At 55.4% G+C, this 13871-nt stretch overlaps 2 protein-coding genes across 3 annotated transcripts in view; one reads left to right on the top strand and one right to left on the bottom strand.

Moving 5' to 3' along the window:
* SMPD4 (sphingomyelin phosphodiesterase 4) overlaps positions 1–13871 on the top strand; it is an 86848-nt gene that overhangs the window by 37367 nt on the left and 35610 nt on the right. The gene's annotated exons all lie outside the window — the stretch shown is intronic.
* Positions 2529–13433, bottom strand: LOC119941982 (zinc finger protein 514-like). The gene is made up of 5 exons (XM_038762582.1): positions 13346–13433; positions 10818–10966; positions 8551–8677; positions 4615–4731; positions 2529–3703 (listed from the first exon to the last, which is right to left on the bottom strand). The coding sequence occupies exons 1-5, from the start codon at positions 13383–13385 to the stop codon at positions 2529–2531; spliced, it is 1608 nt and encodes a 535-aa protein (XP_038618510.1). The 5' UTR covers positions 13386–13433.

Raw genomic sequence — 13871 nt, 5'->3', positions numbered from 1 at the left:
GGTGGCTGCGGCGAGGAACGGACCCGCGGGACCGGCCGCACAGCGACGCCTGGTGGCTACGGCGAGGAACGGACCCGCGGGACCGGCCGCACAGCGACGCCTGGTGGCTGCGGCGAGGAACGGCGCCCGCGGGACCGGCCGCACAGCGACGTCTGGTGGCTGCGGCGAGGAACGGCGCCCGCGGGACCGGCCGCACAGCGACGTCTGGTGGCTGCGGCGAGGAACGGACCCGCGGGACCGGCCGCACAGCGACCCCAGGTGGCTGCGGCGAGGAACGGACCCGCGGGACCGGCCGCACAGCGACCCCAGGTGGCTGCGGCGAGGAACGGGCCCGCGGGACTGGCCGCACAGCGACGCCTGGTGGCTGCGGCGAGGAATGGCGCCCGCGGGACCGGCCGCACAGCACAGCGACGCCTGGCGGCTGCGGCGAGGAATTGCGCCCGCGGGACCGGCCGCACAGCACAGCGCCGTCTGGTGGCTGCGGTGAGGAACGGAGCACGCGGGACCGGCCGCACAGCGACGCCTGGTGGCTGCGGTGCGGAACGGCGCCCGCGGGACCGGCCGCACAGCACAGCGACGTCTGGTGGCTGCGGCGAGGAACGGAGCCCGCGGGACCGGCCGCACAGCACAGCGACGCCTGGTGGCTGCGGTGAGGAACGGAGCCCGCGGGACCGCCGCACAGCGACGCCTGGTGGCTGCGGGGGGAGTGGCGCGGCCACCTCCAATTTCGGTAACCATTTTGATTTTTCTCACATTCCTTCTTTCCCCACGCCCACATTAATAATAATAATAATAATAATAATGGCATTTGTTAATCGCTTTCTATGTTCAAAGCATTGTTCTAAGTGCTGGGGAGGTTACAAGGTGATCAGGTTGTCCCATGGTGGGGGGTTCACAGTCTTAACCCCCATTTTACAGATGAGGTAACTGAGGCACAGAGAAGTTAAGTAACTTGCCCAAAGTCACCCAGCTGACAATTGGTGGAGCTGGGATTTGAACCCCCGACCTCTGACTCCAAAGCCCATGCTCTTTCCACTGAGCCACGCTGCTTCCCCATTATATTAATAATGATGGCATTTGTCAAGTGCTTACTATGTGCGAAGCACTGTTCCAAGCGCTGGGGGGGATACAAGGTGATCAGGTTGTCCCACGTGGGGCTCACAGTCTTAATCCCCATTTTATAGATGAGGGAACTGAAGCTCTGAGAAGTGACTTGCCCAAGGTCACACAGCAGACATAATAATAATGATGGCATTTATCAAGCACTTACTATGTGCAAAGCACTGTTCTAAGCGCTGGGGAGGTTACAAGGTGATCAGGTTGTCCCACAGGGGGCTCACAATCTTCATCCCCATTTTCCAGATGAGGTAACTGAGGCCCAGAGAAGTGAAGTGACTTGCCCAAAGTCCCACAGCTGACTAGTGGCGGAGCAGGAATTAGAACCCATGACCTCAGACTCCCAAGCCCGGGCTCTTTCCACTGAGCCACGCTGCTTCCTTGGGGACTTCAATATCCTCACAGATGTCCCTGATGACCCTCCCGCTGCCCGCCTTCGATCACTCCTCACCTCCACTGGACCTCCCACTCCACCCCACCTTGTCCGCTCACCAACTTGGGCCAACACTCGGTTCAATCATATTTATTGAGCGCTTACTGTGTGCAAAGCACTGTACTTAGCGTTTTACCACCCACCAACCTTCTCCTTGCCTCTCTTCCTCACACCCCCTCCCTCGTAGATCTGTACCGTTCCCCTACAGAGACCTCCGATTTTTAGACCCATCCAATTTTCTCAATTCATCACGCCCCACTTAGCTTCTCTACCCCAACTCCCTTCCCTTGATTGATTGATTCATTCATTCATTCAATCGTATTTATTGAGCGCTTACTGTGTGCAGAGTACTGTACTAAGCGCTTGGGAAGTACAAGTTGGAAAGTACAAGTTGGGAAGTACACATGGGGCTCACAGTCTTAATATCCATTTTACAGATAATGTAACTGAGACCCAGAGTAGCGAAGTGACTCGCCCCACGTCCCACAGCAGATAAGTGACAGAGCCTGGATTAGAACCCAGGTCCTTCTGAATCCCCGACTCTAGCCCCTAGGGCATGGAGTGTCGCACTGCCCCCAGACCAATCCCCTGGGATGGAAGAGGGATGGCAGGGCTTCTCACTGTTGGAAGTGGGACACTTGGAATTCCATAGCATCTTACTCTGCTGAGGGGATTCGACAACGGGGCCTACGCCATGGCGGAGAAGACTCTCCCAGCTTTGGTGCATTTAATAATCGCAGCATCCGTTAAGCGCTTGATGTGTGCCAGGGACTGTCCCGAGCACCGAGGTGGAGACGAGCAGATCGGGTTGGGGGCGGTCCCTGTCCCACGCCGGGGGGCTCTCAGTCTCCGCCGCCGATTTACAGACGAGGGAACCGAGGCCCGGAGAAGTTCAGCGTTCGTGGGGCGGAGCCGGGATTAGAACCCGGCTCCTTCTGTCTCGTGGGCCCGGGCTTTACGCACCGGGCCCCGCTGCTTCTTAGGCCAGGCCGCTTTTTGCGTTCCGTCTGGAGGGCTCCCCTGTCTGCGGATAGTCCACGCTCCACCTCCAGGCTCTCCCGCTCGCGTCCCACCCGAGGAGCCGATTCCCGGCGGGGAACTTCTTGGGACTGGAGGGCTCCGCGTGCCCGTCGGCGGCCCTCCCGCCCTCCACGCGGTGCCACTCCCTCCCCCTGGCGGGAAACCTCTGGTGGCAGACGAGGTCGGAGCCGAGCGCGAAGGCTTCCCCGCCCCGAGGGCCCGGCCCCTCCGCTCCGAAAACCCGGCCTCCTCCGTTCCCCGCGAGGGGCTGGTCCCCGGGGCCGAGGTCCCCGCAGCCGCCCCAGCTCCCGGGCTCCTCCCACGGTGCCTCCTTGGCGTGGAGGCGTTGATGGCGGATCAGGTTGGAGCTGTGATTGAAGGCCCGCCCGCAGCCGGGGCAGACGTAAGGCTTCTCGCCGGTGTGGACCCTCTGATGCTCGGCGAGCTTGGAGGTCCACTTGAAGGTCTTCCCGCAGTCCGGGCAGGAGTAGGGCTTCTCTCCGCGGTGGCTCCTCTGGTGGTGGACGAAATGGGAACGCCAGCGGAAAGTCTTCCCGCAGTCGGGGCACGCGAAGGCCTTCTCGCCGGTGTGGACCCGCCGGTGCTCCATCAGGTTGGAGCTGTTCCGGAAGGCCTTCCCGCAGGCCGGGCAGGCGTACGGCTTCTCGCCGGTGTGGATCCTCCGGTGGCGGATGAGGTTGGAGCTGTTGCCGAAGGCCTTCCCGCAGGCCGGGCAGGAGTAGGGCTTCTCGCCGGTGTGGCGTCGCCGGTGCTCCACGAGTTTGGACGCCCACTTGAACCCCTTCCCGCACTCGTGGCACAGGTGGGGCCGCCCCCCGGGGCCGTCCTCACGCCCGCTGACGGCGTTCCCGGCCGGGGGCGGCCTCCACCGGGACTCCCCGGGGGTGGCGGCCGCTTGCCTCCGAAACCCCCCCGTTTCCTCCCGGCGTCCCCACCGCCATTCCGGCCTCCTCTCTCGTTCACGGTCTCCGAGGCCCCGTTGGAGTCCCCCGGGCTCGCGGGCCTCTCTTGGCGACATTTCCCGGCGGGGAGGCGGACCGCCGATCCCGGCCTCGGTTTCTCCGGAAGTCGGAGGTTCGATTGCGCCGGCTGCTTGCGGTGGGACAGAGGAACCTGCCGGGAGGGAGGGCGGAAGGATCCGAGTGAACCGGATGGCTAATTAGGGGGCTCGGACAGGCCGAAAGAGGGAGTCCGATGGTTTGCAAAAGGATGGCAAGGAAGCGGGTTAAGGAATAAAAATGGCGCAGGCTGAGGGGACGGGGCAGAGAGTGCGGAGATGGGCCGGGAGCTCAGTGAGACGTCGGAAGCGAGGCGGGCAGGGTTTAGGAGGAGACTGCTTTGTGGAATTCCCAATTTAGAACAATGCCCCTCTGACCACGGTGGGGAGTAATAATTGTGGTATTTGTGAAGCGCTTACTATGCGCCAGGCATCATCATCATAATAATAATAATGTTGGTATTTATTAAGCGCTTACTATGTGCAAAGCACTGTTCTAAGCGCTGGGGAGGTTACAAGGTGGTCAGGTTGTCCCACAGGGGAATCACAGTCTTTAATCCCCATTTTACAGGTGAGGGAACTGAGGCCCAGAGAAGTGAAGTGACTTGCCCAAAGACACACAAGTCACACATCATACTAGGCGCTGGGATGGATACAAGCAAATCGGGTTGGACACAAGTCCCCGTCCCGCGTGGGGCTCACGGTCTCAATCCCCATTTTCCAGATGAGGTCACCGAGGCCCAGAGAAGTGAAGCGACTTGCCTAAGATCACACAGCCAACAAGTGGCAGAGCCGAGAATAGAACCCACGACCTGACCCCCAGGCCCGGGCTCTAGCCACTGGGCCACGCTGCTTGGTTCCCTGACCGGGGGCCCGAAGGAGGGGACGAGGGGAGGAGCGAGCGACTGGGCCCAAGTGGACGAGGAGGAGGGTCGGTCCTGCCAGAGCACGTGCGTGTGAGGCGTGAGGAGAACCGCGGGACGGGGCCGCGCGCCAACGTGCGACGTCGTTCTTTTTTGTAACTCACGTCTTCTTCTGGCGCCTGTCGGGGTCCTCCCGTTCTCCGCTTCCTGGGTATTTGGCACCCACGGTTCCGCCCCTCGCTCCAACTGCAAAATCACGGTGGGTTTGGAGACGGGAAAGCCTGCTCACGGAGAAGGAAAAGCTACTGCACACTGGAAGCCCGGTCAGTCAGTCAATCGTACTTATTGAGCGCTTACTGTAATAATTGTGGTATTTGTTAAGCGCTTGCTAGGTGCCAGGCACCGTCCTGAGCGCTCGGGTGGATACAAGCAAATCGGGTTGGACACGGTCCCCGTCCCACGTGGGGCTCACGGTCTCCATCCCCGTTTTACAGATGAGGTAACTGAGGCACAGAGAAGTGAAGTGACTCGCCCAAGGCCACTCAGAAGACAAGTGGCGGAACCGGGACTAGAACTCATGATCTTCAGACTCCCAGTTCTGCGCTCTACCCACTAGGCCGTGTGTGCAGAGCACTGTACTAAGCGCTTGGAAGAGTCCAATATAATAAACAGATACATTCCCTGCCCACGACGAGCTTAGAGTCTAGAGGGGGAGGCAGACATTAATAGAAATAAATAAATTTCAGGTATGAGCAGATAACCTGTCTATCAACTCTGTTGTAATGGCCTCTCCCAACTGCTTAGTACAATGCTCTGCATACAGTAAGCGCTCAATAAATACCACTAATGGAATTTTTTTATGGTACTTGTTCAACGCTTGCTAGGTAAAAAAAAAAGACGCCGTTCTAAGCACTGGGACAGAGACCGTCCGTATCCCACATGGGGCTCACAGTCAAAGGAGGAAGGAGCGCAGGAAGTGAATCCCCATTTTGCAGTTGAGGAAACAGAGGCTTAGAGAAGTGAAGTGACTTGCCCAAGGTCACCCAGCTGGCAAGAGGTGGAGCCAGGATTAGGACCCAGGTCCTCTGACTCCGGGGGCCATGCTCTTTCCACTAGGCAAAGCTGCTTCTCAAATGAATACAATTAATTCATAAATAGTATTACTACTCTAAGCTAAACTAACACCCTAATTATTACTATATTAAGCATCTAATTCTACAGTTATTATTTTACAGTAAGCACTAAGGTACCACAATTGTTATTATAGTAAGCACTGAACAAACAAACCATTATTTTAATTACTAGAGTGTGCTTTATAGACTCCTACTACAAGGTAAACAAATATAATTATTACAGTGAGCACTCAACAAATATTCCAATTGTTATGATGACAATAAGCTCTCAACAAATACTACAATTGTTATTATTACAGTACGCCCTCAACAAATACCCCAATTGCTATTACAGTAAGCAGTCAAATGCTCCAAATACATTATTATTATATTAAGCATTTAACAAATATTCCAACTGTTATTATAGTAAGCCCTTGGTATGATTATAGTAAGCACTCAACAAATAGCCCAACTGTTACAATTAAAGTAAGCACTCAACAAATACTTCAATTGTTATTATAGTAAACCTTTAACAAATACCCAATCATTATGATTATAGTAAGCACTCAGCAAATACCCCAACTGCTATTCTAGTAAACATTAAAATACCCCAGTTGTTAGGATTATATTAAGCATTTAACAAATATTCCAACTGTTATTATCGTAAGCCCTTGGTATGATTATAGTAAGCACTCATCAAATATCCCAACTGTTACAATTAAAGTAAGCACTCAACAAATACTTCAATTGTTATTATAGTAAACTTTTAATGAATACCCAATTGTTATGATTATAGTAAGCACTCAACAAATACCTCAATTGCTATTATAGTAAGCACCCAACAAATACCCCAAATGCTATTATAGTAAGCACTCAAATACCCCAATTGTTATTATTAAGCACTTACAAATACTCCAATTGTTAACGTAGTAAGCCCTTAAGTATCCCAGTTGACAGAATTATAGTAAGCACCCAACAAATGCCCTAATTGTTATGATTATAGCAAGCGCTCAACAAATATCCCAATTGTTATTAATAGTAATAATAATAATAATAATGGTATTTGTTAAGCGCCTACTATGTGCCAAGTACTGTTTTAAGCACTGGGGTAGATACAAGGTTATCAGGTCGTCCCATGTGGGGCTGACGGTCTTAATCCCCATTTTACAGATGAGGAAACTGAGGCGCAGAGACTTGCCCAAAGTCACCCGGCAGATAAGTGGCGGAACCCATGACCCCTGACTCCCGAGCCCATGTTCCTTCCGCCGAGCCACGTTGCTTCTCATTATAGTTAGCACTCAACAGATACCCCAACTGATAGGATTATAGTAAGCACTTAACAAATACTCCAATTATTCTAGCAAGCCCTTGACAAACACCCCAATGATGAATGATTTTCGTGTACCTCTCCCCTCTGGGGAGAATGAAAAACTCTGTCTTTTATAGTGCCTGGCTAACTTTAGCACATAGGTCAGGAGGAGCAGGAGGAGGAGAAGGTACAGTCCCCCCCTCTAATAATAATAATAATAATAATGATGGCATTTATTAAGCGCTTACTATGTGCAAAGCACTGTACTAAGCACTGGGGAGGTTACAAGGTGATCAGGTTGTCCCATGGGGTGGTTCACAGTCTTAATCCCCATTTTACAGGTGAGGTAACTGAGGCCCAGAGAAGTGAAGTGACTTGCCCAAAGTCACACAGCTGACAATTGGTGGGGCTGGGATTCGAACCCATGACCTCTGACTCCAAAGCCCGGGCTCTTTCCACCGAGCCACGCTGCTTCTCTACGCTGTCGGCTCGTTGCGGGCAGGGAACGTGTCTGCCAACTCTGATCTATCAGACTCTCCCAAGCGCTTAGTACAGCGCTCTGTGCACAGTAAGTGCTCAATACCACAGATTGGCTGATTAAGGAGGAGTGGGAGAAGGAGGAGGAGGAGGAAATCCAGCCTCTCCTGGAGAAAACAGGAAAGATTCTGGCCAAGGATGAAAAAGACTAAAAGCCAGGAGCAAGGGACATGCCTCGGGGCTTAAGGAGGGAGTTGGATGTGCCCTGCTAGCGGAAGAAACAAAAAACAGCCCCTGCTCCATCTCTGGGTCCCGTGGAGGAACAGAGAGAATAGACTGGAAGCTCCTTATGGGCAGGCTTCACATCTACCAATTCTGTTATACTGTACTCTCCTGTACTCTGCACGCGGTAAGTACTCAATAAATACCACTGATTGATTCACTGGTATAAACCTGAGAGTCAGGTGCCCTGGGCTCTAGTCCCAGTTCGGTGGTCATCATCATCATCAATCGTATTTATTGAGCACTTACTGTGTGCAGAGCACTGTACTAAGCGCTTGGGAAGTACAAATTGGCAACATATAGAGACAGTCCCGACCCAACAGTGGGCTCACAGTCTAAAAGGGGGAGACAGAGAACAAAACCAAACATACTAACAAAATAAAATAAATAGAATAGATATGTACAAATAAAATAGAGTAATAAATATGTACAAACATATATGCATGTATACAGGTGCTGTGGGGAAGGGAAGGAGGTAAGAAGTGGGGGATGGAGAGGGGGACGAGGGAGAGAGGAAGGAAGGTCTGGTCAGCCTTCAGGGACTCAGTTTCTTCAACTGTAAAAGGGGGCTAAAGCCACCCTCCTCTTCCGACTTCACAAGGAGAACGTGAAGTTGGACTGAGGGAGCCGGCAGCTCTTGGGAGAAAGGAAAACGTGCTCTGCACGTTCTGGGTTCTAATCCCGGCTCCGCCACTTGTCCGCTGCGTGACCCTGGGTGAGTCCCTTAACTTCTCTGTGCCTCAGTTCCCTCATCTGAATAACGGGGATTAAGACTGCGAGCCCTGTGTGGAACAGGGACTGTGCACAACCCGATTTGCTTGTATCCACCCCAGCGCTACGTGTAGTGCCTGGCCCGTAGTAAGCTCTTATCAAATACTGTAATAATATTAACGATAATGATGATGATGATTATCACTTACCCAGGGAGGCCACATGGTCATAGTTCTCCAGCATGACATCCTTATAGAGGTTCCTCTGGGGAAGGTCAAGATGACACCATTCTTCCTGAGTCAGGAAGACGGCCACATCCTCAAACGTCACGGGGACCTGGAATGACACGTGGGCAGGGAACACAAGCGCTCAGCACACCGCTGCACAGGATAAGCGCTCAACAGACATCATCAATTTATTTTATTTTGTTAGTATGTTTGGTTTTGTTCTCTGTCTCCCCCTTTTAGACTGTGAGCCCACTGTTGGGTAGGGACTGTCTCTATATGTTGCCAATTTGTACTTCCCAAGCGCTTAGTACAGTGCTCTGCACATAGTAAGCGCTCAATAAATACGATTGATGATGATGATGATGATGATCGATGATGATGACGATGAAGTGTATCCAATTAATAGTATTTATTGAGCGCGATACTGTATGCGGAGTACGGCGTTAAGGTCTTGTCGTCGTCTTACGCTGTCGAGTCGTGTCCGACCCATAGCGACGCCACGGAAGCATCTCTCCCAGAACGCCCCTCCTCCACCTGCCGTCGTTCCGGTAGTGGATCCGTAGAGTTTTCTCGGGAAAAATCCGGAAGCGGTTGACCATCGCCTCCTGAGTAGACCTGAGTCTCCGCCCTCGACTCTCACCCGTGCCGCTGCTGGCCAGCACAGGGGAGTTTTGACTTGTAGCCGGTTGCCTTCCCCTCGCTAGCCCCTGCCCAAGCTAGGAATGGAGTGGACGGGCCTCTGCTTGACTCTCCCTCCCGCAATCGAGACTGGTAGAGGACTTGGACACTCTCCAGGTGCCATCCTGAGAGGAGATTGAGCTCTTAGGAAAGTGCAGAACAATATCAATCAATCAATCAATCGTATTTATTGAGCGCTTACTATGTGCAGAGCACTGTACTAAGCGCTTGGGAAGTACAAATTGGCAACACATAGAGACAGTCCCTACCCAACAGTGGGCTCACAGTCTAAAAAGTGGGCTCAAAGTCCAATAGAGTTGGTAGAAACGATCTCTGGTCCCTAAGGTCAGGATTAAGATTGGGATTAGGACATGCAATCGTATTTACTGAGCGCATACCGTGTGCAAAGCACTGTGCTAAACGCTTGGGAGAGTACGACAGAATAAACAGACACATTCCCGGCCCGTGAAACACCCACCTGGTTTTCTTGCCTGTAAAATGGGGATTCTGTATATCCTGTATATATATGCTTGTACATATTTATTACTCTATTTATTTATTTATTTTACTTGTACATATCTATTCTATTTATTTTATTTTGTTAGTACGTTTGGTTTTGTTCTCTGTCTCCCCCTTTTAGACTGTGAGCCCACTGTTGGGTCGGGACTGTCTCTATATGTTGCCAACTTGTACTTCCCAAGCGCTTAGTACAGTGCTCTGCACACAGTAAGCACTCAATAAATACGATTGATGATGATGATTCATTCATTCATTCAATCGCATTTAGGCAATGCCAGCTCTCTGTTCCAGCCTCAGACTGTGAGCCCCGCGTAGGATGGGAACTGGACCTGATTTCATTGTCTTGTTTACACCTCAGCACGCAGAGCAGTGCTTGGTACATAGTAAGCGGTTAACCGATCCCACAGATATCGTTATACCCCCTTGGGGGCTGACTCCAGGAAGAGAGGTCACTAAACATTAGGGAAAGTGTGGAAACGGTCATTGGCCAGGGATCTGGTCTTTGGGACTTTCTCCTGGCCTCATTACTCCCACCATCTAGGTGCTGGAGTGATCTCTACCGTAAGCTCCTTCATCATCATCGACGGTATTTATTGAGCACTCACGCTGTGCAGAGCACTGTACTAAGCGCTTGGGAGAGTACAATACAGCAGAGTTGGTAGACATGCCCCCTGCCCACAATGAGCTTACAGTGTAGAAGGGGAGATAGACATTAGTGGAAATGAAGAATTTATTATAACTTATAGAAATTCACTTATTCATTCAGTTGTATTTATTGAGCACTTACTGTATGCAGAGCACTGTACTAAGCGCTTGAGAGAGTACAGTAGAACAATAAACAGACACGTTCCCCGCCAATAAGTGCTGTGGGGATGAGGGTGAGGTGACTATCGAATGCTCGAAGGTCACAGAGCCAAGCCCCTTGTTGGGTCATCTAACCCTATTGTACTGGGCTTTCCCAAGTGCTCTGCACACGGTAAAGCGCTCAATAAATACCACTGATGGGCTGACCCGACCCAGAGGAGAGGAGTGATCCTGCGGGGGAGACCCACCTGCCAGAGTCCTCCTCTCTTCTCCAAGGTGCGGGTCTGGGGACCCCACGAAACTTCGGCCATCGTCTCGTCTGTGATCTGGGACTTTCTCCGCTCCCCTAGGACGGGCTGGCTGGAATAGGCCGCCTCGTCTGCAGTCTGTGCTGTAGCTGGGGTGGGAGACACACACTGGGTCAGCAGAAGTGGATCTGAGTAGGTGGGACCCCCCCGCAAATCATCTCCTCTACTCTGTCGGGATCTCACACTTCCACACCTCCTCTGGCTCGGCCCCCTGAACCCTGCCCGGACCCTCCACCCCAAACAAGCTCCATTTTTTGCTCAAGTTCTGTAGTCCCTGCCCGGCCCCTTCACCCCTCGTTTCCATCCCCTGTCCCGGCCCCCAAAACCCTGCCCAGATCCATCCTCTGGCCATGCCCAGCTCCTCCACCCCCAGCCTCCATCCCCTGGCCCGGACCCCAGAAACCCCGCCCGGCTTGGCCCCCTTCACCTCCCCGTCCGGACACTTGAAACCCATCCAGCTTCTCCACCCCCGGTCTCTATTCCCAGCCCAGCCCCTCCACCCCGGAGAAGCAGTGTGGCTTAGTGGTAACAGCCCGGGCTTGGGAGTCAGAGGACGCGGGTCCTCATCCAGGCTCCACACCACTTGTTCACTGTGTGACCTTGGGCAAGCCACTTAACTTCTCTGTGCCTCAGCTACCTCACCTGTAAAATGGGGATTAAGACTGTGAGCCACACATGGGACAACCTGATTACCTTGTATCTATCCCAGCACTTAGAACAGTGCTTGGTACATAGTAAGCGCTTAATACCATTATTATTATTATTAGGGGCTATCCCCTGGCCCGGACCCCCGAATCCTACCTAGATCCTCCACCCCCGGGCCCAGACTCCTGAACCCCATCTGGCTAGGTCCCCGCCAAGCCCAGGTTCAATCTCCTGCCCTAGCCCCTCCACCCCCAGGCTCTGGTCGCCTGAACTTTGCCCAGCCCTTCCACCCCCAGGTCCCATCTCCTGGCCTGGGGCCCCCAAATCCTGCCCGGCCTGACCCCCTCACTCCCAGGCCCCATCCCCTAGCCTGGACCCCTGAACCTTGTCCAACTTCTCCACTCTCAGGTTCCAGTCACTGCCCAGCTCCTCCATCCCCAGGCTCTATCCCCTGGTCCTGGCCCAGGCCCCATCCCCTGGCCCAGACCCTGGCACCCCCAGCTCCCATCTCCTGGCCCAGACCCTGACACCCCTAGGCCCAGACCCTGACACCCCTAGGCCCAGACTCTGGCCCGCTCAGTCCCCATCCCCTGCCCACCCACCCCCAGGCCCCATCCCCTGGTCCATCTCCTGGCCCTCCCAGGCCCATCTCCTGGCCCCCTCAGGCCCCATCCCCTGCCCCCCGGGCCCCAGATCCTGGACTCACCCCAGGTCCCATCCCCCCCGGCCCAGACCCTGGCCCCCTCCCAGGCCCCATCCTCTGGCCCCCCCAAGTCCTATCCCTTGCCCCCCCCGCCCAGGTCCCATCTCCTGGCCCAGACCTGACACCCCCAGGCCCAGTCCCGGCGCCCTCAGTCCCCATCCCCTGGCCCTCCCAGGCCTATCTCCTGGCCCCCCCCAGGCCCCATCCCCTGGCCCAGATCCTGGCCCCCCCAGGTCCTATCCCCTGGCCCTCCCAGGTCCCATCTCCTGGCCCCCCCCCCAGGCCCCACCCCCTGGTCCAGACCCTGGCCCCCCCCAGGTCCCATCTCCTAGCCCAGATCCTGGCCCCCACAGGTACCATCTCCTGGACCCCCAGGTCCCATCTCCTGGCCCACCCCCAGGTCCCATCTCCTGCCCCCCCGCCCAGGTCCCATCTCCTGGCCCCCCCAGGTCCCATCTCCTGGCCCACCCCCAGGTCCCATCCCCTGGCCCAGATCCTGGCCCCCCCAGGCCCAGTCCCTGACACCCCCAGGCCCAGTCCCTGGCCCCCTCAGTCCCCATCCCCTGGCCCTCCCAGGCCTATCTCCTGCCCCCCCCCCCCCAGGCCCCATCCCCTTGCCCAGATCCTGGCCCCCCAAGGTCCTATCCCCTGGCCATCCCAGGTCCCATCTCCTGGCACCCCCCAGGTCCCATCCCCTGGCCCAGATCCTGGCCCCCCCAGGTACCATTTCCTGGACCCCCAGGTCCCATCTCCTGGCCCTCCCCCAGGTCCCATCTCCTGGCCCCCCCACCAGGTCCCATCTCCTGGCCCAGATCCTGGCCCCCCCCAGGTCCTATCCCCTGGGCCATCCCAGGTCCCACCTCCTGCCCCCCCCCCCCTCAGGTCCCATCTATATCCTGGCCCAGACCCTGCCCCCCTCTTCCCCCCAGGCCCCATCCCCTGGCCCCCTGCCCATCCCTGCCCAGCCCAGTCTCCATCCCCCCGGCTTCGGGCCGGGCCGGGCCGAAGGCGAGAGGTGAGGGCAGTTGAGGCCGGGGGAGAAGAAGGAGAAGGTGGAAGAGGAGGAGGAGGAGGAGGAGGAGGAGGGAGGAAGGAGCAGAGGCGGTGATGTGTCCCTCACGGCTGATCTGGTCCAGTCCTTGGCCACCGGGCCCGACCATGCCTCCCTCATTGGGCCCGAGACAGTCAGTCCGTCACCGGCCGCCAGGGGGCGCCGCCTCCAAGCCACGGGAGGGGAGGGGCCGACCTCATCCGGGGCCTTGGGGACGCTCTCCCGCCAAGTGGGGGCGCGCGCGCGCGGACCGCCGAGGCGCCCAATCCTCCCGCGGCCTAGAGAAGACCCGGAAGTAGGCGGCAGCGGGGGGGACGCAGGCCCCCGCCCTCTCTATGGTCGAGCCCCTCAGCCCTCTAAACCCTGGCAGAAATAATGGTAATAATAATAATACTAATATTTGCTAAGCCCTCACTACGTGCCAGGCCCTCTGCTAAGCGTTGGGGTGGATTTGTCAGCTGCGTGACTTTGGGCAAGTCACTTCACTTCTCTGGGCCTCAGTTCCCTCATCTGTCAAATGGGGATGAAGACTGTGAGCCCCACGAGGGACAACCTGATCACCTGGTATCCCCCCCCAGCGCTTAGAACAGTGCTT

This window comes from Tachyglossus aculeatus, chromosome 21, assembly GCF_015852505.1.
Source record: "Tachyglossus aculeatus isolate mTacAcu1 chromosome 21, mTacAcu1.pri, whole genome shotgun sequence".
Taxonomy (NCBI): Eukaryota; Metazoa; Chordata; class Mammalia; order Monotremata; family Tachyglossidae; genus Tachyglossus; species Tachyglossus aculeatus.
The sequence above is the reverse complement of the archived record's forward strand: the minus strand, read 5'-3'. Positions and strand labels throughout refer to the sequence as shown.